Source organism: Labeo rohita, chromosome 24 (genome assembly GCF_022985175.1).
Source record: "Labeo rohita strain BAU-BD-2019 chromosome 24, IGBB_LRoh.1.0, whole genome shotgun sequence".
Taxonomy (NCBI): domain Eukaryota; kingdom Metazoa; phylum Chordata; class Actinopteri; order Cypriniformes; family Cyprinidae; genus Labeo; species Labeo rohita.
In genome coordinates this window covers 11318450-11345826 of record NC_066892.1, presented here as the reverse complement: position 1 = coordinate 11345826, position 27377 = coordinate 11318450, and the positions used below count along the sequence as shown (strand labels likewise).

The window sequence follows — 27377 nt, the reverse complement described above, 5'->3', positions numbered from 1 at the left end:
TGTTTTAATAAAAGGCTAAGAAATGCTAAAGACTTACTCACAATATGCATAATATATGATTTATAAATTATGAAACAAGTTATGGTAAATGCTTTGTCAACCGTAGGTTATTGAAAATCAACTGAAAAACTAAAAAAAAAGCTAGATGCGTCAGAAAACTACATTTCCCAGAATGCACCCGTCTGTTTTTCACACAGACACGCCCCAAGTAGGAAGTGCTGAGTAGAGCAGCAGAAACTGCTAGCTGCTAGTAGAAGAGATGTTTTGAACGTGGCTTCAAACGGAGGCGGATTTATTCTTCACTAATTCATCCGATGTGTGAACGCATCTGTTTAGGATATTGTCATCCCTTCCTTGTGCTGACCACGCTAATACAGCGACATCATGGAGCACATCCGCACACCAAAGGTACAATTTAGTAAATAGTACAATTCTGTGAGATTTCAACCAGTCATTGACTTCAAAGTCACAAACAGTTGTTAAATGCAACTGAATGTATGCGTCTACAAATGTGTCTTAACTTATGTCGTGGTGTCACTATATAAATCGGACGCGCAGCTCTCATTAGTGGTTATGTTTATTTCTATCTTCTGGCCTTGTATTTATGAGCCGAATGCACTAGAATCTAGTCCCGGTGATCCGTATGTGGAATTTCTGCCTTTGTGGCCATTTTGACAGATTTCAAAATCTGTGCAGAACTGGTCTGTCCTGAAAGCTTTGGGCCTTGGAGGCTGATTCTGCATTTTTATGTTTGTCTTAAGACATTAGAACAGTGATGTAATGAATAAGGCTCCCAAAACTGCCTTACTTCTGAATGTATACTGTAAATTTTATTTGTTGTGACATCATGAATCACTTCATTATTACAGTAACTGGAGTATAATAAACTTTATCTTTTTATATTTTCATCATGTTCTTGTCAGGGTTTTCAGCCAGGAGTCCTGGGCCCATAAAGACACTCAAGTGGGTCTGTTGAAAAAAATAAAAAATAATAAATAAAATAAATATTTAAATAAATAAATAAAAATATTGTCTATATAATATTATATATAAATTATATTTAATTTTTTTTTAAATACCTGAAGCAGTGTATAAACTGCTGTACATCGTTTCTACGCACTGTTGCTTTTGTCAGTTTCCTTTTAAAAATCGTACTCACTGTTTGTTTTCTGATGTCTGCTGATTTTATTGCGGTCACAGGAAGTGTGTTGCTTAGCTGCAGGCCAGTTGCTGGGAAACAGAGGCAGATCTAATTGTAAAATACAGTAGTTTTAAATAATATGAATGAATGTCTATTGACGTCTGTGTTCGGTGTCTTAGGCAATTTGGTTTGTTTTCACTAAACTGACCCTCTAATCATGTTTTCCGTTTTAGTGCGTGTCCAAATATGTGGTAGGATGGTATTTGTGATAAGATGTAGACCAAGATATGCACTACCAATTAATGTGATGTTTGTTAATATAACGCACAGCCATTTAACTGTAGGAGTCTGTTGTGGTTTATCAGCTTAAAAATGAGCAAACACCCAATTCACACTTTTCTGTGTTTGTTTATGAAATATTTTTAAGTATTCGATTATACTTTCAACTACAAATCAAAGCGTAGCTCCGTTTAACAGTTTTTCACCATATTTAAATAAATTCCTCAGATTTTCCTTTAAAATCTGTGCAGCAAATGTGAAAAACATGAGTAGATTTTGCTTGGTCCTGCTAGTAAAAGTTCATCTATTTTGGATTATGCCAAAATTGTATACATATGAATATACACACACACATATTGTGTAAAAACAGACTTTTATTTTGGATGCAATTAATCCTGATTAATCGATTTATATATATTAAGCGATGACTCAGCACCTGTATGCGACACCCAATTCACAAAATATTTGCTTATACGTTAAGCTGCAAATTAAAGTGTAGCTCCATTTAACAGATTTTCACCATATTTAAATAACTTCCTCAGGTTTTCCTCTAAAACATATGCAGAAAATGTGAAATACATGAGTAGATTTTGCTTGGTCCTACTAGTGAATGTTCATCTATTTTGGATTATGCCAAAATTGTATACATATAAATATACACACACAGTATGTAAGCACAAACTTTTATTTTGGATGCAATTAATCGTGATTAATCGATTAATCAATTTATATACACTACCGTTCAAAAGTTTGGGGTCAGTACATTTTTATTGTTTCTTTTCTTTTTTTTTTTTTTTTTTTTAAGAAATTAATACTTTTATTCACCAAGGGTGTATTAAGTTAATAATTAAAAGTTTATTAAAAGTTAATAATAAATAATTTACATTGTTATAAAATATTTATATTTTGAATAAACACTGTACTTTTTTAACTTGTTTTTCATGAAAGAATCCTGAAAAAAAAAAAAATCACAGGTTCCAAAAAATATTTGGCAGCACAACTGTTTATAATATCTAACATTGATCATTCTAATAATAAATCTGCATATTAGAATGATTTCTGAAGGATCATGTGACACTTAAGACTGGAGTAACAGCTGATAAAAATTCAGCTTTTCATCACAGGAATAAATTCTATTTTAAAGTATGTTAAAATAAAAAACATTATTTTATATTGTAAAAAACATTTTGCAATATTACTGTTTTTTTCTATATTTTTAATCAAATAAATGCAGCCTTGATGAGCATAAGAGACTTCTTTAAAGACTATTACAAGTCTTACTGACCCCAAACTTTTGAACGGTAGTGTATATTAAGCAATGACTCAGCATCTGTTTTGTTGGTCTTGCTAGTTAAAGTTAATATTTTTTTTGATTATGACAAATTTTTATACATATAAATATGCACACACATATTGTGTAAACACAAACTTTTATTTAGGATGCGATTAATCGATTTATATATATTAAGCAATGACTCGGCATCTGTATGCAACACTCAATTCACACTTTTTGTGTTTGTTTATAGAATGTTTTTAAATATTTGCTTACACGTTAAGCTACAAATTTAAGGCATAGTTCCATGTAAGAGATTTTTACGAAGTTTAAATAAATCCCTCAGGTTTTTCTTTAAAATATATGCAGAAAATGTGAAAAACATGAGTAGATTCTGCTTGGTCCTGCTAGTGAAAGTTCATCTATTTTGGATTATGGCAAAATATTGTATACATATAAATATATACACACACGTGTAAACACAAACGTTTATTTTGGATTCGATTAATGCGATTCATCGATTTATATATGTGACTCAGCATATGTATGCAACACCCAGTTTACACTTTTTGTGTTTGTTTATAAAATATTTTGAAATATTTGTTTACAGTTAAGCTACAAATTAAAGCATAGTTCCATGTAACAGATTTTTACTAAGTTTAAATAATTTCCTCAGGTTTTCCTTTAAAATATATGCAGAAAATATGAAAAACATGTAGATTTTGTTTGATCCTGCTAGTGAAAGTTAACCTATTTTGCATTATGCCAAAATTGTGTACATATAAATATACACACACACATATTGTGTAAACACAAACTTTTATTTTGGATGCGAAAAATTGTGATTAATTGATTAATCGATTTATATATGTTAAGGGATGACTCAGCATATGTCTGCGACACCCAATTCACACTTTTTGGTTTTGTTTATGAAATATTTTGAAGTATTCGATTATACTTTCAGCTACAATTAGAAGCATGGCTCCATTTAACAGATTTTTACCATGTTTAAGGTTTTCCCTTAAAATATATGCAGAGAATGTGAAAAACGTGAGTTGATTTTGCTTGGATCTGCCAGTGGATTATGCAAAAATTGCTCATGGCTAGGTTCATATTTACAAGATGAAAGATATATTTGGCTTGGCTTGAGTTACTCAGAGTTTTACAGTTAATCTTAATATGTAACATATTCTTTCCTCCACAGGTAGAACAAGTGAAGCTGCTAGATCGCTTTAGCAACAAGTCTGTCACAGGAACCCTCCATCTGACGGCCACACATCTGATCTTCGTGGAGAGTAATTCAACCAGCGCCCAGGAGATATGGGTATGAAAAGCCCCTCTTAACCGTCTCTAAACGATCTGTCATGACGTGATAAAGAATTCCTGTGTGACCGACAGGGTAGCTAGCTTGGATATACAGTACCACCCTTTTTGTTTACAGGATTATAGAGAATTAGATCATGGGAATGAGGTTACTAGTTCCTCACGTTGGCAGTAGGCATTGTTGCTGTGGAAACCTGTCGGCGGAGCTTGCCCTCGAGGCCAAGTGAATACAAGAGTGTAGGGGAGGCCAGGAGAGGACATGAATACCAATGACCCACATAGCTCAAGATGTGATCTGCCACGTTTAGAGTCCACTGATCTGTCCGTCTCAGTGTGTGAGCGTATCGTGGATGATTAACTTTATCTCACCATCTCCTCAGCATAGGAAGCAGATCGGAGGCCGCTGGTTAAAACTGACCAACAAAGTTTATCTTGAGAGATTTTAAGGGTATTATGCAATTAATCCTTTAAACATATATATATATTTGCCTGGCGGGCGATAAAACTGGTGAAACAATTCCATTATCTCAAACACAGAGTTTTTTATATATCTTTATAATTTTTTTTGTTTGTTTTATAAATCATTGTTTATTATATTAGTGCTGTCAAATTGATTAATCACGCTTAATATGTACTATATTAAGCGTGGTTAATCAATTTGACACCACTAATATAATAAACAATGATTTATACACACATATATCGTGTAAACACTATTATTTTGGATGCGATTAATCGTTATTAATCGATTTAGATCTATCTATCTACAGTCATGTGAAAACGTTAGAACACCATATTGAATTCCATGGTTTTCCATATCAGGACATCATTAAAAAAAAACTGGTCCTTGGCTGGTCTTACAATTTCGAAAATAAAACCTCAGATGAACAACAACACATGACAAATTTCACTGTGTCATTATTTACTGAACAAAAATAAAGCCAAAATGGAAAAAACATGTGTGGCAAAGTTAGGACACCCTTACTGTTAACATTGGAATTAAGGGTAAATAACAGTCAAGCACTGCTAATCAAATACCTTTGATTAACTGATCATCAGCAAGTCTGAGCGCCTCTATAAAAGCATAAGCTTTGGCAGTTTGCTGGTCTGGAGCCTTCAGGTGTGTGTTAACCCAATGCCAAGGAGGTGGGACATCAGCAATCATCTTAGAGAAGCAATTGTTGCTGCCATCAATCTGAGAAGAGTAATACGGCCATTTTCAAACAATTTGAAGGTTATTCACAAGTGGAAGACATTTAAAACAGACACCTCTCCTTCCAGGAGTGGACGTCCCAGAAAATTCACCCCAAGATCAGACCGTGTAAAGTTCAGAGAAATAGCAGACAACCCAAGAATTACACCTCAGACTCTACAGGCCTCAGTTAACATGTTAAATGGGTCATCGGATGCCCATTTTCCACAAGTTGATATGATACTTTAGAGTCTTAATGAAAAGTCTATAAAATACTTTGGTTAAAAAATTTCAATGGTTGTGTAAAACAACACCCTTTTACCTTGCCAAAATCAGCTCCGCCCTGCCCCTCTTTTCTCTCTGTGGAGAGACGAGCCTGTTTACTTTAGCCGCGTTTAGCTGCTAAACTTGCTAACTACCACGTTATAAGGAAAGGCGATCGCAAAGATTCATAAAAAAAACCCTTATACTCACTTCTGCTGTAAGTGAAGCTGGATCACGTATGATTCGTGCGAACATAGACGGATATATGTAGATCGGGAGGTGCATTCCCTTCACAAACAAACGTAATCTACTGCATCTTCAGCGACTTAGATGTCAGGAGTAAATGACGACCACTATGTTCATTATTAAATCCAGCAACACAACATCTCAGTCGCTCAATTCTTGTCTACCTTACATCATTGCTCTGGCATCGAAACATGTAGGTTGAACTGTTACAACTGATCTGAGGTAAGACGCTCATGTCAATCAACTATCGTGGGAGCGGCCTCTGTTAGTGTGACGCCACAATGACAGGCATCTGAGAATAGCTCGATTTGAAAAAGGGAATATTATTAAAACCACTGCATGGATTTTTATCATTATAGGGTAGATTTGTACATACACTGCCAACACACATTAATGTTCAAACAACGTGTAAAAGTGAACTTAGCGTCCGATGGCCCCTTTAAATGATGAAGTTCATGACAATACCATTAGAAAAATATGGGACAAAAATGGCATGTTTGGAAGGCTTGGCAGAAGAAAGCCACTTCTATCTAAAAATAAAAAAACATTGCAGCACAGTTTAGGTCTGCAAAGTTGCATCTGAACAAACACAAGTCTTCTAGAATAATGTCTTTTGAACAGACGAGACCGAAGTGGAGATCTTTGGCCATAATGCACAGCGCCAAGTTTGGTGAAAACCTAAAGAGAATATCAGCACAAATGCCTCATACCAAAAGACAAGCATGCTGGAGGAGGGCTGATAATTTTGGGCTTGTTTTGTAGCCACAGGACCTGAGCACCTCACAGTCATTGAGTTGGCCATGAACTTCTCTGTAGGGCATCTGTCCGACATCTAAAGTTGGGCCAAAATTGGGTCATGCAACAGGACAATGATCCCAAGCACACCAGCAAATCCACAACAGAATGGCTGAAAGAAAAGAATCAAGGTCTTGCAATAGGCCAGACATCCTGACTCAAATGCTGTGGTGAGAGCTGTGCGTAAGCAAATGCCCACAAACCTCAATAAACTGGAGCAATGTTGAAAAGAAGAAGTTCCTCCAGAATGATGTGAGAGACTGATAAAATCACACAGAAAATGAATGCTTCAAGTTATTGCTGCTAAAAGTGGATCTACAGGCAGTTGACTCATAGGGTGCCCTAATTTTGTCACACATGGCCTTTCCCTCTTGGCTGTATTTTTTTAAAAATAAATAATGACACTGTGATATGTCATGTGATGATGTTTATCTGAGGATTTATTTTCCAAATTTTAAGACTTTTTAATCTATTTTTCACTCATTCGGTCATTCACAACCTTTCAGAAGTTTGGGTTCAGTATGTTTTTTTTTTTAATTAATACTTTTATTTTATTTTAATATAATATGAATATAATATATAATGCATCTTGTTTATACTAGCCATTTAAGCCTGTTTTTACAAGGCCATCCTTGATCTTATTTTAGTTTACAAGAGATCTGGCCTCAAAAGCAGATTTTTGTGACTTTGTTCCAGCACTTTCTAAAAACTAGCTGGCTGGTTGGAGTACCAGATGTTCACATGACAGTCTGGAACCCAGCTGAAACAAATTCTGCACTCTCACGTGCAGCTTCTTCACTCTCAGGACCGGCTCGCACAAAACGTCTCTCTGTCTGCCTGCAGCACTGCCTTCTGTTCCCCATGCATTATGCATTACATACACACTTGAGTGATCAATGACAACAGCACACTGAGTCACGATGCAAATCGAAATGCAGATACATGCGCATTTTAATAACACCCCATGTTATGACCTTCCAAAAGTGCTGTGTAGTTAATTGAATATGGTAATTGTGTATGCATGTATTAGATTCTCCTTGTCATGTTATTGCACATTACATTCCTCTTAAAGATAGAGGAACACAAGAAGAGGAAGGAAGGAAAAACGAAAGATTTCAACATGTCTTCAGCAAAAACAGATGCTTGAAGACCAAACTAGTGGCAGGGAATATAGTAGAAAAAAGTAGTTCATCACAGCTATAAATGTGTTTCACTAACATTTGAAAACCACATTTTAAACAGCGTTACATTATGGTTGAACCACTAATGTCACTTAGATTATTTGAAAAATGTCTTTTCTACCTTTCTGGGCGTCGAACGTGTCAGTTGCGTTGCTGTTTATGCAGGGTCGGAAAGTTTTCTGATTTCATCATAAAAAATCTAAATTTGTTAAAAATGTAATTATTAAACTTTTAATAAGTTGCTGTTAAATTGTTTATGATTTTAATTAATTAGACATGCGTTTTGATTAATATTTTTTTAGTTTAAGCATTAAAACAGACTGTCGAAAAATTAAAACAATATAATGGATTCCACCAAAATTAAAAAAGAAAAAACTGAATTTGGAAAAAGTAAAACTGAATTTAAGAAAAAATAAAACGGATTTCATAGGGCCTTAAAATTTAAATTTTTGTTAAACTTTTAATAAATTGTTGTTAAATTGTGTAAGTTTCATGATTTCAATTAATTAGTCGTGTTTTCATTCATATTTTTAAATTTAACCATTAAAACAGAGTGTAGAAAACTTAAAACAGAATATAATGGATTCCAGAAAAATTAAAAAAGAGAAAAATGAATGTGGAAAAAATAAAACTTAATTTAAGAAAAAATAAAACGGATTTCATAGGGCCTTATATATGCGATATCACCCACCCCTAGGCAGAAGTTTAATTTTTGGGTGAGCTATTCCTTTAAATTTGGCTTTACTAAATCGACTTTAGTTGAATTCTGTAAATGAGTTCTGTATTTATCCATTTGTGTGTTCAGATCCTTCATCACCACATCGCCTCTGTGGAGAAGCTGTCCCTCACAACCAGTGGCTGTCCGCTCCTCATTCAGTGCCGAAATTTCCGGGTTGTCCACTTCGTAATCCCACGGGAGCGTGACTGCCATGATATCTACAGCTCCCTGCTCAGGCTACTGAGACCAGGTGGGTAAAATCACATATCTGCCCTCATCAAGAATAAATAGCCTGAAAAGTCACAGGGGAGGCCCTTAGGTCTTGACCACCCTCTGTTCTGTGACTGAACGCAGGATATTGTAGTCATGCGTTGTTGGCTGGAGGTCAGGGACATGTGAGCATCAGTAGCAACTCCAGATGGTCGCCTGAATACTTTGACTTTCATTTTCACCTTTTGTGAAGTTTATTAACTTCTTTATTTATTCTGTACACCAGTGTCCTACGACGAGCTCTACGCGTTCTCCTACAACCCAAAGCAGAATGACCAACAGAGAGAGGAGGGCTGGCAACTCATAGACCTCGCAGCTGAGTTTGAACGGATGGGTGTGCCATGTGACCAGTGGCAATTGACTGATGTTAACAGGGAGTACAAGGTATGGGAGGGTGAATGTATGAAATATGTTCAATATCACCTTCTCTTTCTTTGAACCAGCAATGCTGAATGTAGTTTAGGATGTGTGTGACCTACAATCGCTCTCATGAGGCTGTGAGGCAACCTAAAATAGAGTGTAATGTCCCACAAGACAAGTATTAAAATAATGTGGTTGGAATAAAACTAGGTTTTAGTCAAATAAGCAAACGTTGGGCCGGGTAGGTACTGTATGTGCTAGTGGTTTTTTATTTGTCAATGAATCTGATATAGTTTGGTTGTAAATGGCTTGTTTGTTAACAAATTTTATGAGTGAATGATTCAGTGGTTCATTCATAATTGCGTCACTTGTTATCAACTATTTGTATAACAGTGTAACCTAATTAGTGTATCAATCTGAATACATTTTTTGATAGACTTAAAGGTCTTCACAGCAACTATAACGTTAATTATAGTACTACTGCTGATATTGAAATTATTATTAAAACATTATTTGTAATGAGTATTTACCAGAATTTATTTACCAGAAATTTACCAGTAATTCTGATTTTTTTTTAAAAAATCATAATAAATGCTTATTTTTTTAAATCTGTTAATTAGAGAAGCTTTTGATTATTAAAATGCAATGAAACCATTAAAATAAAATCCAGAAAATTAATGCAAAACACATAATTTGGTAAAAAATAAAACTGAATTGGAATATAAAATAAAATTTCATAGGGCCTTAAAAATTTAATTTTTGTTAAACTTTAAAAAAAATTCTGTTAAATTGTGTAAGTTTTATGATTTTTATTAATTAGACATGTTTTGATTTATGTTTTTTAATTTAAGCATTAAAACAGAGAGTAGAAAAATTAAAATGGAAAAAAAAATGGAATCCAGAAAAATTAACAGAATTTAAAATAAAACAGAATTTGGGAAAAAATGAAACAGATTTCATAGGGCCTTAAAAATTTTATTTTTATTTAACTTGTAATAAATTGCTGCTAAATTGTTTTAAGTTTTATGATATCAATTAATTAGACATGCATTTTTTTCATATTTTTTTATTTAACCATTAAAACAGAGTGTAGAAAAATTAGAACAAAAAAACTGAATTTGGAAAAAATAAAACTGAATTTAAGAAAAAATAAAACCGATTTCATAGGGCTTTAAAATGTCATTTTTATTAAACGTTTAATAATCTGCTGCTAAATTGTGTAAGTTTTATGATATCAATTAATTAGACATGCCTTTTTTTTGTTCATATTTTTGTAGAAAAATTAAAACAGACAAAACAGAATTTGGAAAAAAAAAAAAAAAACTGAATTAAAAAAAAATAAATAAAACAGATTTAATAGGGACTTAAAAATGTAATTTTTGTTAAACATTTAATAAATTGCTGTTAAATAGCTATTAAAAAGTTTCATGATTTTAATTACTTAAACATATGTTTTGATTCATGTTTTTAAAATTTAGCCATTAAAACAGTTTAGAAAAATGAAAACGGAAAAAAAAACAAATAAAACAAACTTGGGCCCACTGATCTCTATTATAGATCAGTGCTTGGGCCCCCAAAATGTTATTTTTATTAAACTTTTAATACATTGCTGCTAAATTGTGTAAGTTTCATGATATCAATTAATTAGACATGCGTTTTGTTTCATATTTTTTAATTTAACCATTAAGTGTCGAAAAATTAAAAGAAAAATGGAATTTGGAAAAAATAAAACATAATTTGGGAAAAAATAAAATATAGGGCCTCAATTCAAAAATGAATAAAAAATATTAATACACACTATAATAATACTATATTTAAATAATACCAAAATAATTGTGTTCTTATATATGCTGGGTACTTGTTTCTTTCACTCCCTGGTCTAAATGTACTTCCTTAAAAAAAATTTAATTTCATATTTTAGCATTTTCCACACGTTTTAGGCATGATATGTGAACGGCCCCTTAGGGATCCGCTGACAGACGCGGTTTTCAAAGGGGCCGTTCACATATCACGTCTTTTCTGGGCGCTCAAGTTCATATTTATTTATATATAAACTGACTCTAAATTGTATGTGCTCAGGTATGTGAGACATATCCAAGAGATTTATACGTACCCATTACGGCCAGTAAACCCATCATAGTCGGAAGCTCCAAGTTCAGAAGCAAAGGCCGCTTTCCTGTTCTAACATACTTCTACCAAGAGAAGAAGGTAAGAATGGTTTATTCCTTTTCTACTCATAGAAAAAGAAAGCCAGTGGTTGATATGAAGGATGTAGGCTCTTTGTTATTCTTTAGCGTTCATTAAAATTATTTTATGTGCAGATGTTTGTTGACACAGTAATGGGCGTTAGTTGTTTCTTCTGTGCGGCGTTAGATAAATGGAGCGGAATGGTAAACAGGTAATGGCTTGTCAACGCTCAGAGGCTGATTATGTTAAACAGTAGTTTTACTGGCAAATCAGGGCTGTATGCCAGCGGCTTTCTCCTAACACCTGTACTGGTCTTGTTAAGTCTGTCGTTCCTTATTTACTCTACTTTTATAACGTATTTTAGGGAGTTGAACATTTCTATTTGTTTGTGCTATGTCTCCAGGCGGCGGTGTGTCGGTGCAGTCAGCCTCTTTCTGGCTTTAGCGCTCGCTGTTTGGAAGACGAACACATGCTTCAGGCCATCAGCAAGTCCAATCACAACAGCCGATATATATATGTGATGGACACTCGGCCTAAGGTAGAACGTCGTCATGTTTTTTTGTGTTCTTCAAGCCGGTTGGGTGATCACAACAGCACTTTTGTGTTTTTGTAGTTGAACGCACTGGCGAATCGTGCGGCAGGGAAAGGATATGAGAATGAGGACAACTACTCTAATATCCGCTTCCAGTTTGTGGGCATTGAGAACATTCATGTGATGAGAGGAAGTTTGCAGAAGCTTCTGGAAGGTCTGAGACTGCTGACTTGTGAGAGTTTGGTTGATTCTTATTTAATTTCATGAATAGTCAACATTTTTGTTTTTTGTGTCCTCATAGTGATGGGAACACGCTCGCTTTCCATGACTGATTACCTGGTTGGACTGGAAAACAGCGGATGGTTGCGTCATATCAAAGCCATTATGGATGCAGCTATATTCCTTGCCAGGGTAAAACTCCAGTCTTCTTACATGCCCATGTCATTTTAGTATTATTTATATATTTTTGTAGTATTTATTAATATTTTCAATTAGCATTTATTTTTATATTTACAGTTTTAATTTTATTTTTTGTTTACATTTTAGTAACATGCTTTGAGCATTTTTTAAAATTATTTATTTGTTTATTTATTATTGTTTTTTTATTTCAGTTTGAGAAATTTTAGGACTTTAAACTTATTTCAGTTAGTTGCCAAGACAGCATTTCTAACTTTAATGTGTAAGTTTTTTTTAATATTTATATATTGTGTGATTTCCACTTTTTTCAGTTTCAGTTACTGAGAATTCTTTTAGTATTTTTTTTTTTTAACAATAACAACACGGGTATGAATTAAACAGATTTCTAATCAGTTTCATATTAGGGTCATTTTGGTATTATTATAGTTTTTATTCATATTTTGAAATAATTTTTATTTTTATATTTTCTGTTTTCATTTTTTTCTTTTTTATTAGTTCGCCTTTTAAAAACATTTTATGTTTTTATGTAACATCAAATTTTCGCTTGAGCTAAACTAAAATGAATTTTGTTTTTTTGTTCATTTTATTCGTTTGCTTTTTTAAAGATTTGTACATTTTTATTTTAATTTTAGTTGGAGTTATCTTAGTGTATCACTTAACGAAAATTAATTTTGTTTTCATTTTAATTGATTTTTATTGTTTTGCATTAAAAAATTACATTTTTATGTTTTTATTTAAATTTTAGTTTTAGTTATTGTATGTCATGAATCTGGTCAGTGACCTTCGGTCCGCTCACCACCAGATGTCGCTCTCGCTCTGTCACATCACACAGACTGTTACACTACACCCTGGCCTACGTATCCCGTCACCCATCGCGCTGATTGCGTCAACACCTGTGGCCAATCAGGCACCCTATTTAAGCCCCGGACTTTCCCCCTGTTACTCACAGAGTATTGTGGTTATTTCATTGTATCGTGTTGAGTTCCCGAGTTCCCGAGTTCCCTAGTTCCCGAGTTCCCTAGTTCTTGAGTTCCCTGTGTTTAGCTTTCTCGCCTGGCCAACTCGTTTCATCTGTCTCTCCGCCTGTCTTTTGGACTCTCGCGCGTTTGTTTGGACTACTCCTCTGCCTTTCCCCCTTCGGATTACGTTCATCATCGACCCACGCCTGCTACACGGACTATCCCCACATCTTGCCTTTGTTACTCCTGTTTGCTGTTGTTTCGACCCTGCCTGTTTGCGACCATGTCTCTGTCTAAAACCAATAAAAGCTTGCGAATGGATCTGCTCGCCTCTCGTCTCTCTCCCAACATTACAGAATACTCCGTCACACAAGGTTCCAGCAGCTTTTCCGATGGACATGATACAGGTATGGACACAACCCGGATTTTATTCAGACTCAAACAAGGCCCACGATCATTAGAACACCACATCCATGAATTTTTGGCTATCTCTAATCATTCTGACCTCCCGGACTATCTATTAATTGAAATTTTCTGCGATGGCGTTAATCAGCCTTTAAAGACGAGGCTGAGACGCAAGGGTCCGCATTCATCGCTAGCTGCTTTCATGGACTATGCCTTATTGACTATGGGCTCATCGTTTACCGTGGATGTCGTGGAGGAGCAACGTGACATCGCGGTAACGCCGGCCGTGCAACCCGCTTGTCAAATGGCGGCCGCACCGGAGCATGCTCTCGTAATGACGTCTGCGACGGAGCCCGTTCTCAAAATGGCGGCTGCGCCGGAGCGTGTTCACATAATGGCACTTACAACGGACCCCATTCGCAAGATGGCGGCCGCGCCGGAGCACGCTCATGTAATGGCGGCGACGGTGGATCTGTTGTTCCAGTGTCAATCCAAGTTACAGCTGCTGTTCCAGAGTCAAGCAAAGTTACAGCTGTCATTCCTGAACCAGGTCAAGTCACTGCTGATCTTCACGAGCCAAGTCAAGTCACTGCTGATCTCCATGAGCCAAGTCAAGTCTCAGTTGGTCTCCACGAACCAAGTCACATCCCAGCTGGTCGTCCAGAGTCAGGTCATGTCCTGGCTGGCCACCCAGAGTCAAGTCACGTCTCGTCTGACCGCTCGGAGTCTAGTCACGTCTCGTCTGACTGCTCAGAGTCAAGTCACGTCTTGTCTGACACCCCAAGGTCACGGCCTATCATGATGGCCAGCGTGCTGGACCCACCACTAGTGTCAGTGCGGGCTGCAAACATCCCAGTGGCATCAGCACTTTCTAATCCAACCATTAAAGAGGTCCTGCCACCCGCTGCTGCTCTTCCCTTAATGGCGGTTGCCATTTGGTGTGTGTGGGCTGCACACTGTGCTCCTGAGGTCACGACTGTTCACAGGTCTGCTCCTGAGGTTACGACTGTTCACAGGTCTGCTCCTGAGGCCACATCTGTTCACAAGTCTGCCCCTGAGGTCACGTCTGTTCACAAGTCTGCCCCTGAGGTCACGTCTGTTCACAAGTCTGCCCCTGAGGTCTCGTCTGTTCACAGGTCTGCCCCAGAGGTCTTGTCTGATCACAGGTCTGCTCCAGAGGTCTTGTCTGATCACAGGTCTGCCCCAGAGGTCTTGTCTGATCACAGGTCTGCTCCAGAGGTCTCGTCTGATCACAGATCTGCTCCAGAGGTTTTGTCTGTTCACAAGTCTGCTCCAGAGGCCTCGTCTGACCGTGAGTCTGCGCCAGTGCCCCCGGAGGTGGCAGTACTGGTAGCAGATCCTCCTAAAGGGGTCGCGGATACCACCATTGAGACTCCAGAGGTGGCGGCTTTTGCTGCAGAGCCTCTGGAGGTGGCAGCACCAACTGCGGATTCCTCAACGGCTGTGATGCCCACCGCAGTTTCCCCAGAGGTGGCGGCTGAGGCTGCAGAACCTCGTAAAACGGGGACACCTGTCCTAGCTCCTTGCACGGTGGTAGCGCCCAATAATCTTCACTCAGCCAGAGTACCCATGCCTGGTCCTGAAGCGGCCACGGAGGCCGTTTATGAACTCTCGCCCTGTCCTGTCCCGGCCATATTTGGACTCTCTGCTCCCCCTGTCACGGCCCTGGAGGCCGCCAACGAACTCTCTGCTTCTCTCCTTGTTCTGTCTGCCTCCTCTGTCCCTGCTCTCCCCAGGTCCCAGTTCACCCGCGCCTCCTACTCCGCCTCCTGCTCCACCGTGGTGGGCTCCTGCTCCGTCTCCTATGTCATGAATCTGGTCGGTGACCTTCGGTCCACTCACCACCAGCTGTCACTCTCGCTCTGTCACTTCACACAGACTGGTACACTACACTCCGGACTACGTATCCTGTCACCCATCGCGCTGATTGCATCAACACCTGTGGCCAATCAGGCGCCCTGTATAAGCCCCGGACTTTCCCCCTGTTACTCAGGGAGTATTGTGGTTATTTCACTGTATCGCATTGAGTTCCCTAGTTCCAGATTTCCCGAGTTCCCTGTGTTTAGCTTTCTCGTCTGGCCATCTCGTTTGGTCTGTCTCGCCGCCTGCCTTTTGGACTCTCGCTCGTTTGTTTGGACTACCCCTCTGCCTTCCCTTCTTTAGATTACGTTCGCCGATCATCGACCCACGCCTGCTACACGGACTATCCCCACGTCTTGCCTTTGTTACATCTGTTTGCTATTGTTTCGACCCTCGTTAAACTAAACTAAAATGAATTTCATTGCTTTTACATTTTTTTTTTTTTACAGATTTTTATTTCAATTTTAGTTATTTTAGTTAATCAAGTTAAACTAAAACGAGAAGTGTTGGCAACTAGCTGAAATTATATATATATATTATATTTTTATATTTTATTTCATTTCTTACTATTTAACTTAATAGTTTGCTTTTAAAAAAAAAAAAAAGTTTTTATTAATTTTAGTACAGCAAGTTAAATTAAATGAAAATTAATTTTCTGTTTTCGTTTTAGTTTTAGTACATTTTTCCACCCATTTTTATTAGTTTGCTTTTTTTTAAAAAATTAAAAAACAAAAAAAAAATAGTTTTAGGTATGTATATGTATATGTGTGTGTAATATTTTATTTCAGTTAAAGTTTATTTTAAGTAACAAAGTGCCTAAAAATTTAAAAAATATATTACATATTTAAATATATATATATTTTTTTAAATCATTTAACTATAATAACCTTGTTTCTCATAAATGTTTTTGTAATACCAGGCTGTGACTGTGGAGGGCGCCAGCGTCCTTGTGCACTGCTCTGATGGATGGGATCGGACAGCTCAGGTTTGCGCTCTAGGCTCTCTGTTAATGGATCCGTACTATCGCACCATTAAAGGTTTCATGGTAAGAGCCCTTCGTCTGTTCAAGCTGACATTGCCATTTATCTTTTTCCACCATCTAATATATCTTCCACTTGTTCTCAGGTACTTATAGAAAAAGACTGGATTTCTTTTGGACACAAGTTTGCAGACAGGTTAACATGACTCACAGCTTAATTCTTTGACTCTTGATACTTGAAGAGTCTAGAATAACCTTGACGCCTGTTTCCCTGCAGATGTGATCAGTTGGACCCTGACCCAAAAGAAGTGTCACCCATCTTCACGCAGTTCCTGGAGTGCGTATGGCAGCTGACTGAACAGTTTCCTCAGGCTTTCGAGTTTAGCGAGTGGTTCCTCATTCAGATTCATGAGCACGTCCATTCTTGCCAGTTTGGCAACTTCTTGGGCAACAGCCAACGGCAGAGAGAGGACCTTCAGTGAGTAAAACTAACATGCATTTGCTTACTATCCATCATCTTAAACCACTTACTTCATGTGTATATCATTTCAGGTTGAAGGAGAGGACGTATTCATTATGGGCTCACCTACTGAGTGAAAAGCAGAACTACTTGAACCCTGTGTACAGCCCAAGCTTTGCAGAATCACACCCGGTCTTGGAGCCGTCTACCCAAGCCTACCACTTCAAGTACAGATGACTAAGCTTTTCTGTTTATAAATGACTCCTCCTTTATTTAGACTCTGCAACGGTTTAATCAGTAACCGGTTTGTGTTGTAGGTTCTGGAGAAACATGTACCATCAATATGACCGTTCCATGCACCCTCGGCAGTCCATTCTCAAACACGTCCTCACCTTGAAAGAAAGCAACCGAGAGCTTGAGGGCACAGTTCAAGCCTTGAAGACTGTGAGTTCACCATAGGAACTTAGTTATCGGATAAAAAAATAAGCCTTGAACGCTCATTTCCCATGAAAAAGAATTAGTCATGGATTTCTGTGTGTTGCGGTACCACTAAGTTTCCCCTGAGGGTTTAGAAAATGTTGCGGTAACAATATAAGGCTGTGAAGGACTGAAGTACATTTTGTGTTCAAATAGGATGTGTAATATTGACAGTCCGTGCTTTCTGAAGTTCTATATCTATGGGATATATTTTTGGAATCTATGACACATTGAATGGAATGAATTTGCATCCATCACAGCCTCAGTATTGTTCACACAAATGAAATGTGTTCTGAGAATATTCAAAATAGAATTTTAATAGAAACAATGCCTTCATGAGCTACTCATTTACATGCCCTTGATATTGCTAATGTCATGCTCTACCAGTTTTGCCAGTGCCTTTTTTAGTTTTGTCTGACGTTTTTAAAACTTACCAACCATATATATAATACTAAAATGTAATACTAAGTATACTTAGTATATTAATACTAAATGTAATACTAAAAACAGTAGCTAATTAACAGTAGTAATACTACTACTACTACTACTAATAATTTCGGTCTTTGGCCAATGGCCAAATGGCGAATGTAACAATAATAATAATGTTTTAACTATTGTAATAACAATAATAAAAAAGATGTTTTAACAACATAGCATCTTGTTATTATGAGAAAAGATATTTTAATGACATAACATTGTTATTATGAGAAAAGATGTTTTAATGACAAAACATCTGGTTATTGCAAGAAAAATCTTTTAATGACAAAATCTTTCTATTACAAGAAAAGATGTTTTAACGACATAACATTTCGTTATTACGAGACAAGATGTTTTAACGGCAACATCTCGTTGTTACGACAAAAGATGTTGTTTTAACGACATAACATCTTGTTATTATGAGAAAAGATGTTGTTTTAACGACATAAAATCTCGGTATTACGAGAAAAGATGTTTTAACGACAGCATCTCGTTATTACGAGAAAAGATGTTGTTTTAACGACATAACATCTTGTTATTATGAGAAAAGATGTTGTTTTAACGACAACATCTCGTTATTACAAGAAAAGATGTTTTAACTAGGGCTGGGAAACGATTAATCGCGATTAATCGCATACAAAATAAAAGATCGAGTTTGTCTAATAATGTGTGTGTACTGTGTGTAATTATTACGTATATATAAATACACATAAATTAATGTATATATTTAAGAGAAATATGTTATGTACAAAATATTTTTATTTATATATAATATGAATTATATATAAATTATAATAAATACATATACTTGTAAATATTTCTTAAATATATACATGAATGTGTTTGTATTTATATACACTTAATAATTACACACAGTACACACACATATATTAGGCAAACTCAAACTTTTATTTCGCATGCGATTAATCGCGATTAATCATTTCACAGCCCTAGTTTTAACATAACATCTTGTTATTACGAGAAAAGATGTTGTTTTAACTAAATAAAATCTCGTTATTATGAGAAAAGATGTTTTAACGACAACATCTCGTTATTACGAGAAAAGATGTTGTTTTAACGACATAACATCTTGTTATTACGAGAAAAGATATTGTTTTGACAACATAAAATCTCGTTATTACAAGAAAAGATGTTTTAACGACAACATCTCGTCATTACGAGAAAAGATGTTTTAACATAACATCGTTATTACGAGAAAAGATGTTGTTTTAACGAAATAAAATCTCGTTATTACGAGAAAACATGTTTTAACGACAACATCTCGTTAGTTTGAGAAAAGATGTTTTAACAAAAAAAGGTGTTGTTTTAACGGCTTAACATTTCGTTATTACTAGACAAGATGTTTTAACGACAAAATCTCGTTATTACGAGAAAAGTTGTTTTAACGACATAACGTCTTTCTATTACGAGAAAAGATATTTTAACGACATAACATCTTGTTATTACGGGAAAAGGTTACTGAAAAGATATTACTAAAAGATACTATTATTATTACAAATAATAAATTTAATTGTTATTATTACAGCAACAATCATTATTATGAATAATTTAGTAATTCTATAATTACATACACACACATGCACATAAAAATAATATTACATTTTTTAAATAATATTTAAAAAATAATTATTATTTAATAAATAATTTAAATAATATTTACATCATTTATAATTATAATTTAGCATTTTATAAACTTTTTAAACTTTTTTCCTAAATGGAAATAAAACCCAAAGGAACAAGAATCAGTGAAGCTTTCTGTGCATTTGTCAGCAACTAATTTTGCTTTTGTTATGAACATGTTTTCATGTCTGTAAAGTATATTTTGGTTTCCACAGAAGCTGCAGAAGTTCGGTGTGAGCACGTCTCCACTAAAGCCCCAGACACCTCCGAGAGAACGCAGTCTCCCTCCCCGACCTCAGTCCCTTATCCTGGGAGCTCCTCTTCTGAGTCGAAAGGAAGTGCAGCAAGAGGAAGATGAGGAGGTGATTGGAGAGGAGGCCAGGGAAGATGCTCCAGCCAGCACTGGCGGAGAACGGACTGTAGAGGGCAACAGTGCCACAGAGAATGGTTACGGAGAGCTGAAGGAATCATTCGGCTCCAAGAATGAGCCGTCCGTGGTCACCTTGGAGTTTGGAGTGGCCAGAATGACCTGCTAAGGACACTTGATTTTGGAAAACTAAGGAATCTAGGAGGACTGGAAATAAATAAGATTTGTATATTCAGTTGTGAGAAAGATGATGTATGTATGCTAGCTTGTGTGTGTGTGTGTGTGTGTGTGTGCGCGCCAGTGTGCGCAGTTGTTTACTCTACGTGAAGGCACTGCACTCATGTACGATAGACAAAGAAATAATTCAGAGACGGATCCCTTAATGTAAATTCATTGTTATATCTGTCAATTCAAATGTTATTTCTGTCATCTACATTTAAAAAAAGCTTGTTTTTTTTGGTTTGCTCATTTTTTAAACAATGTCAATAGCACTAAAAGAAAAGATTAAACTAAGAGCTGATGGACTTGTGACTCCAAACCTCCATTTTTTTTTTTTTTAGGTATTTGGACTCAAAACTTAATTTATTCAATTTATTAATTTATTCAGTGTCACAAAGATTGATGCAGTCTAGAATGAAGGATGACTGCAGAGATGCCCTACACACAAGTGTCCCATGTGCAGTCTGGTCGATTAGGGGGGTTAGTTAGGAACCCAAAAGGTTAATGTGATGTCATAGGACAGGTCAAAGGTAATTTTTATTTACAGGTGATTATATGAGCTAACAATAAATCATTATGGGTACTGATCTGAAAGAAGAATCTAAAGCATTGAATCATTGTCACATACAAAATAAGCGATTGTCAGTATAAACAATATACAATAAAGAATTCTAAAATCACAGTAAACCATTACAAATTACATTTTACAAATTAATTATTTAAAATATATTTAATTTATTGTTTTTACTGTATTTATCCAATAAATGTATCCTTGGTGAGCATAAGAGACTTCTTTCAAAAACATTAAAAAAATCGTAATTATTCCAAACGTTTGACCAGTAGTGTATATTAATAAAAAATACAAAAATAAATGCTTGTGGCCTAAACGTCTGTCAAAATAATATTTTGGAATTTTTATTTATTTATTTTTTTTACAGTGACGTGTTGCTGACACACACGTATTATTTTTTTTCCACTCAATATCTCTTTCTAGTTAAAATGACATATTTTCTCATAATGATGTTATGTCATTAAAACAACATCTTTTCTTGTGTTATAGCTGAAACGACATGTATTTCTGGTTAAAATGACATATTTTCTCGTAATAACGAGATGTTATGTCGTTAAAACAACATCTTTTCTTGTAATAATGAAATGTTATCACGTTAAAACGACATTTTTACTCATAATAACAAGATGTTACGACGTTAAAATGGCGACTATCTCGTTAAAACATTTTCTTGTAATGAGATGTTATGTCGTTAAAACATCTTTTCTCATAATAACGAGATGTTATGTCGTTAAAACTTCATCTTTTCTTGTAATAATGAAATGTTATGTCGTTAAAACAACATATTTTCTCAATAATGAGATTTGTCATTAAAATGACAATTATCTAGTTAAAACGATATCTTTTCTCGTAATTACGGTGTTATGTAGTTAAAAAGACACATTTTTCTGGTTAAAACAACATCTTTTCTCGCAATAACAAAATGTTATGTTGTTAAAATAACTTATCTCAATAAAACTACGTCTTTTCTCGTAATGACAAGATGTTATGTCATTAAAATGTCATCCTTTCTCAAAATAACAAGATGTTTTGTCGTTAAAACGACATCTTTTCCCATAATAACAAGATGTTATGTTGTTAAAACGGTTTTCTGGTTAAAACATCATCTCTCGTAATAACGAGATGTTATGTTGTTAAAACAACTTAATTATCTTGTTAAAACTACATCTTTTCTCGTAATAACGATGTTATGTTAAAACTACATCTTTTTCTAGTTAAAACAACATCTTTTCTCGTAATAATGATATGTCATTAAAATGTCATGCTTTCTCAAAATAAGATGTTCTGTCGTTAAAACGGCATCTTTTTTTTCGTAATAACGAGATGTTATGTTGTTAAAACAACTTAATTATCTTGTTAAAACTACATCTTTTTCTAGTTAAAACAACATCTTTTCTCGTAATGATGTTATGTCATTAAAACATCTTTTCTCGTATTAACGAGATGTCTAAAACTGCATCTTTTTCTGGTTAAAACATCTTTTTTCGTAATAAGATGTTATGTTGTTAAAACAACAGTTATCTTGTTAAAATTACATTTTCTTGTTAAAACAACATATTTTTCTAGTATTAATGACAAAAACTATACGTTTTTCCCATTATTGAAGATATGGTTACATTTTGTGAGCGAGGTAAGCAATTGTCCGTGCTGCTATTGCCACAGTCCTGAGAAAAACGCGTTATGTCTTTATTACGAGATAATTGAGTGGAAAAAATAAAAAGTGTGTGGCAGCACCGTATTTTATAAACTGATTTGGGATGGTTATTTGACTCATCCCAGTTAACTATTTTCAACATGCTATGATTTGGGACATACTAATTCTAATCTGATATAATATTTAGAACAGACAGTATGTGAATATGGCATACAGCACTAAAATTAAGCTGATTATAAAAGTCTCTTACATTTTTTCATATGTAGTCCAATGAGGCCCAACTGCTTCTTTCTGTGAAGAACCATCTCATAATGTTGAGAGACTGTCTGTGTCTTACCACATTTCCAGATGTAAGTACTCGTCCGTCATCCATCTTGCATTTGTAAGCACGTCCTAAAATGATTACTGGGCCCAAACCCTTGGGACTGTATTACTGACTGGAAGAGGATCACATAGGCGAAATGGGAATTAGTACTAATCCCTGCAAACGTGGCCCTAGACGATAGTCTACTGCATGCCTGTAAAGCCATACACACAAGAGCAAGCGTGAGTGTGAAATGTGTCTACACTCAAGTCTTTTGTCTTTATCTAAACAGGCATTATTCATTGAACTTGATTTGATTAGTACATTGACAAAATCAATACAGCAAATAACAACGATTAAGTGTTTTCCAATGTGTACGGAATAAGTGAAATCTGTCCATGTAATAAGCACTCAGGTTCATCCGAAATTACCCAAGGAATTATGTAACCACTTATTTTTCTAATGGGCACTGTCTGAGTCAGTGTTTATGATGGTTATGTATGCGATTCTTGATAAATTCAGACTACTGTGTGGAACACAACTAAGATTGATTTCCCCACTCAGTATCCATTTTTATGTTCGTTTGAAATGTTTTATGAGGTAAAACCTTTCTATATCCGTCTAAATTTCTTAACAATATGGTATATTGTAAGCTTTATTGTAAAACTCACCCCTACCTGAGGTCACAATAGGATGTAAAGCTGTGTCACGTGATTCCGTAAGCCGGGTTTGTTTTGCAAATCTGAGCACCGGTGACGGGACGCCCGTGAAATGCATCCGCGGGTCAGACTGTATTAATAAGACGCTAAAGCCGCTCAGCACTTATTACAGGAATAAAGGAATTCTGGTGAGTGAGCGGCCTTATAAAAATGTACCGTGACATATTTTTCAACGTTTATGAGCCACGGGTTTCCTTGAGAATTTCCTAAGAGTTTTTTTTTAGAATGGCGGTGTTGGAATTATTTTCATAATCATTTATATTGTAGAACACAGCGTGAATGATGTTTAAAATTTTATTCACAGGCCTTATGTGACTTAATTTTTTAATTTTTACCTTATATTTTAATATGCAATGTATTTCTTATTTTAAACTGTATGTCAAATTTTAGTAAACAAAACAAGTATATGGTACAGAAAATAAAAAATATCAATATATAAATAAAGAATTTGTCTTCCTACACCTAACTACCCTGATAGCACATGTACATCTTGGAGACGTCTTTTTGACATCTGCAAGACATATTTTTTACGTAGTTTGCTCATCTGCAGTACGTCTATTGGACGTTTCCTATCAGATGTCAAATAGATGTCTATTAGATGTCTTTAAGATGTTTATGATTTAAAATGTATGTAAAACTGACATCTGCCAGATGTTTGTACACAGCAGATGCTTTCCAGATCAAGAGATCTTTAACAGACATCTTGCAGACATACGTGTGCTATCTGGGTAAACATAAAATATTTTTGGTCAGAGGACTAAAGTGATTTAAGTCTCATAAGTGTGAAGTAACCATTAATCATGAAAATCATTTGGTTTTAGTGGTTAAAATAGAAACCTATTCTGAATTCCCAAATCATTGTGATTAAGCTATTCACATAAAGACGCCGCCCCTACTATCTATTAAGCTGTGGTTTCAGATGATAATGAAGACAAAGATGACACGACAACAATGTTTGAACAATCTCTTTTTCAACTACATATGTTAATCTAGTCTGTGGGAAGGTTAAACACAGTCTGAGGCAAAAATCTTTTATAGCACTCCTTGTCCTCTTTTTAATTGCCGATTCCATTATATACCAGTTCATGAGATTTTTCTTTGTTTTAAAACACTGCTGTTATTATTGTCCCTGATCCAGTCTGGCCTTGACAAACTCCACAATAAGAGCTGTGCTGTGCTTTGAAGAATCTGCACACACCTTTGTCCTTTTTAGCTGAAGATAATGGGAGGGAAAGCAGCATTGTAAAATCTGGGCAGCACACCCTTATTAGCAAACAGCCCAGCTCTATTCTATCCAAATGTCCTAGTTTGTTTCTCAGGAGAATTTTGTCCTTGGCAGCAACAGGGATGTCACACCAGGGGCGGATGATGTGAGCACTGTGTTTATCTACTGAGGTGAATCCTAAAACGGACTGCAAACTGAAGTTGTTTAAGGTTTCTCTCTTTCTTTCTTCTTTCAGATTCTTCCTGTTGGTCTCTTAACTATACTCATGTGGTTCTGGTTAATTTTTCTCCATGTACCCTCAAGCAGACAGACCTCCCGTGGCCCAGAGAGCGGAGAATGAGTATACAAACCCAAACTGACCCGAAGAAACAACGGGTGTGGTGGCACATTCCGTCCGCCATGCCTCAGGGGCTGCTGACAGAAATGGCAAACACAGGTGGGGAGTTTTGGTCCAATGCAGGAGACCTGGAACCAAAGCTGAATCAGGGACTATGAAGACTTGACCTACACGGTAGCTTACCTTCACACATACACATACTGCACGCTCCGGCCCCCCCTGTACATTGTGTGAATGTAGGCAGTGTTTCATGCCAGTGAGGTGGAAGAGGAGGCCTGTGTACAGATAGGGGTGGATGAGTAGGCACATGAGTTTCATGGGGATATCTTCAGGGATTCTTAAAAGTATAGAAAATTCCTTTGAGTGTGTGCAGTTTCCATAAAGATGTCATGACATTAAAAATCTAAGTTTTCTTGATCTTTTGGCATATAAGAGGTCTTTGTACCATTAAAACATCCAGCAAGTTTCATAGCTTAAAACATCCTCCTAATTATAATCAAAGCATTTATTTAATCAAGCTCCAAAAATGGCTCGTTGGGATCTGAGGTTCAAAGTGACGTCACCCGGGCACAAACATTTGCATAAACACTGCCTCCAAAGCAAGGCTTCGACAAATAGCCATCTTCTCTTCATAGGCTCCGCCCACTGGCGTTCAGTTGCTTAATGGCTCACGCGCTGAATGCGAGTGTTGCGTCGTGTCACGACGCATCAAAGCAAATAGAAATTACAATCACTGCTGTTATCTTGTCTACACTAGATACAGTATACAAATGCAAGTTCACTTTTTTGACACAGTCCACGAGCTTAAGCCTGTTGTCAATAGAACAAATGAAGTGAAAGAACGTTCGCTTTGACGCATTTGGTTCAAACAGCTCAGAGGATTGTTTGGACTTCGTAGCATGTTGTTTTGTTATTCGAGGCACAGTGTCATGAAGAGTTCACAGGAAAACTTTTTTTGTTGAAAGATGAAGCGATACTAGATCTGAAATTATTTCATAATGCTTTGTCTGGAAATTACCATTTTTTTAACATGTTGTCTAACATGCAATAGCGAGGGGGCGTTGATACAGTTTCCTATGCAATGACGTTAGCCAATCATAACAGTGCCCGATTACTGAAAACCCGACTTAAAAACAGGTCTGTTCAGACAGAGGGTCAGAATGAGGGTTGAAAATAATAATTTTTCCACATATTTATTTGTTTTTGTGGAAAAAACTTCAAGGAACATTAAAATAATACAAAAATCCTTGTCATGACCCCTTTAAATCCAGATGAGCTTGGCTCATGAATATTAATTAGGTGATGTAAGGTTCACCCAGCAGTCCTAAATGAAAGGTGAGGGCTAGATTACCACTTGCTAATTGCAAGTTTATGCATTCTACTGCCAAAGCGACTATCTGTTAGAGACCTTTGCTTCATTTTTATTTTTATGGTGGTTGCACCACCCTCATCCAGTGTATCTATAAGTCATAGGAAAGTCACTGAAATGCATTGGTTAAAAAGTGTGGGAACCCAGTCTATTACTTCTGCCAAAATATTTATAACATATAATGTTTCTCACCAAATGTCACCCCTGATGTGTATATTTCAGCCACTAAAAAAAGAAAAGCCAAAAGCTTTCAGTTGTTTAGCTACTATTGCACACAATTGGACTAACTAATTGGTGTTGTGTAACAGTGGAGGAGTGTGGTAACAGGAGTCCCCCTGGGCCCATATGCTGGGGGCAGATGGACTGCGTGTTATTAAGGGGTACGTTGAATATGATCAACCACTCCAGACGGCACAAAACAGGTGAGGACCACCAGCGTGAGCTGATCTAATCTCATTTAAATTTCATCAGCCGTTTCTCTAAACCGTTTCAAGCGTGTGTTGCGAATGCATTCATTATAAGTGAAATGTTTATCTAAATCTGCCTCATGTCTTCATACTTGTAATTTCTCCAATCAGCAGCTTTTGCTTAAATCCTAAGTACAGACGCTACAGCAACCACACAACTTGCATGTTTTCTTGAGCCTTTTCATCTGAGGGGGATTTTCAGTGGCTTATTTTCATTTACACTGAGAGGTTTGTGCTCGTTCCATTTATTTCCCCTAATACTCCTGATCGTAAGAGCACTTCTGGAAATGTTCCACATGTGACAAATCCATAATGAAACACTAATTCCATTATGACCCTCATAAAAACATGAGTAAAGAATGCAAAAACTTTCTGTCTATTATGTACACACACGCACAGATATTTGTACACAGCTGCACTCACATGCACATGACGACAATCATGATGTCAAAAAGCAATACAATCATTCTTTACAGCCCGCATGTAGATGCATATCACGCCTCTTCAGAGAGATAGAGAGAATAATTGAGGCAAGAAAGAAGAGAAGGATATGTGATGTTTGCAGTGTGGGGGATGAGGGTGTGTTTTTGTGTACGGAGGGGGTGAGCTGTGGGGGCGGAGAAAAAAGTCCTGGCTCGCCTCCAGCGCTGACGAAAGCTGCTTAACCCTCCCAGTTACCATAGAGACT

At 36.1% G+C, this 27377-nt stretch overlaps 1 protein-coding gene across 1 annotated transcript; it reads left to right on the top strand.

Annotated features, from left to right (window-relative positions):
- The first annotated feature begins 203 nt into the window (after positions 1-203).
- Positions 204-20881, top strand: mtmr6 (myotubularin related protein 6). The gene is made up of 14 exons (XM_051098671.1): positions 204-408; positions 3898-4017; positions 8500-8662; positions 8909-9066; positions 11122-11250; positions 11633-11767; positions 11843-11975; positions 12063-12172; positions 16343-16468; positions 16549-16598; positions 16680-16880; positions 16955-17089; positions 17180-17306; positions 19673-20881. The coding sequence occupies exons 1-14, from the start codon at positions 385-387 to the stop codon at positions 19991-19993; spliced, it is 1932 nt and encodes a 643-aa protein (XP_050954628.1). The 5' UTR covers positions 204-384; the 3' UTR covers positions 19994-20881.
- Positions 20882-27377: the final 6496 nt, after the last annotated feature.

Coding starts and splice junctions, on each gene's coding strand:
- mtmr6 (XM_051098671.1), top strand. CDS start 385: ATGGAGCACATCCGCACACCAAAG. Junction 4,018..8,499: donor CCAGCGCCCAGGAGATATGG/GTATGAAAAGCC, acceptor TTGTGTGTTCAG/ATCCTTCATCACCACATCGC. Junction 11,251..11,632: donor ACTTCTACCAAGAGAAGAAG/GTAAGAATGGTT, acceptor CTATGTCTCCAG/GCGGCGGTGTGTCGGTGCAG.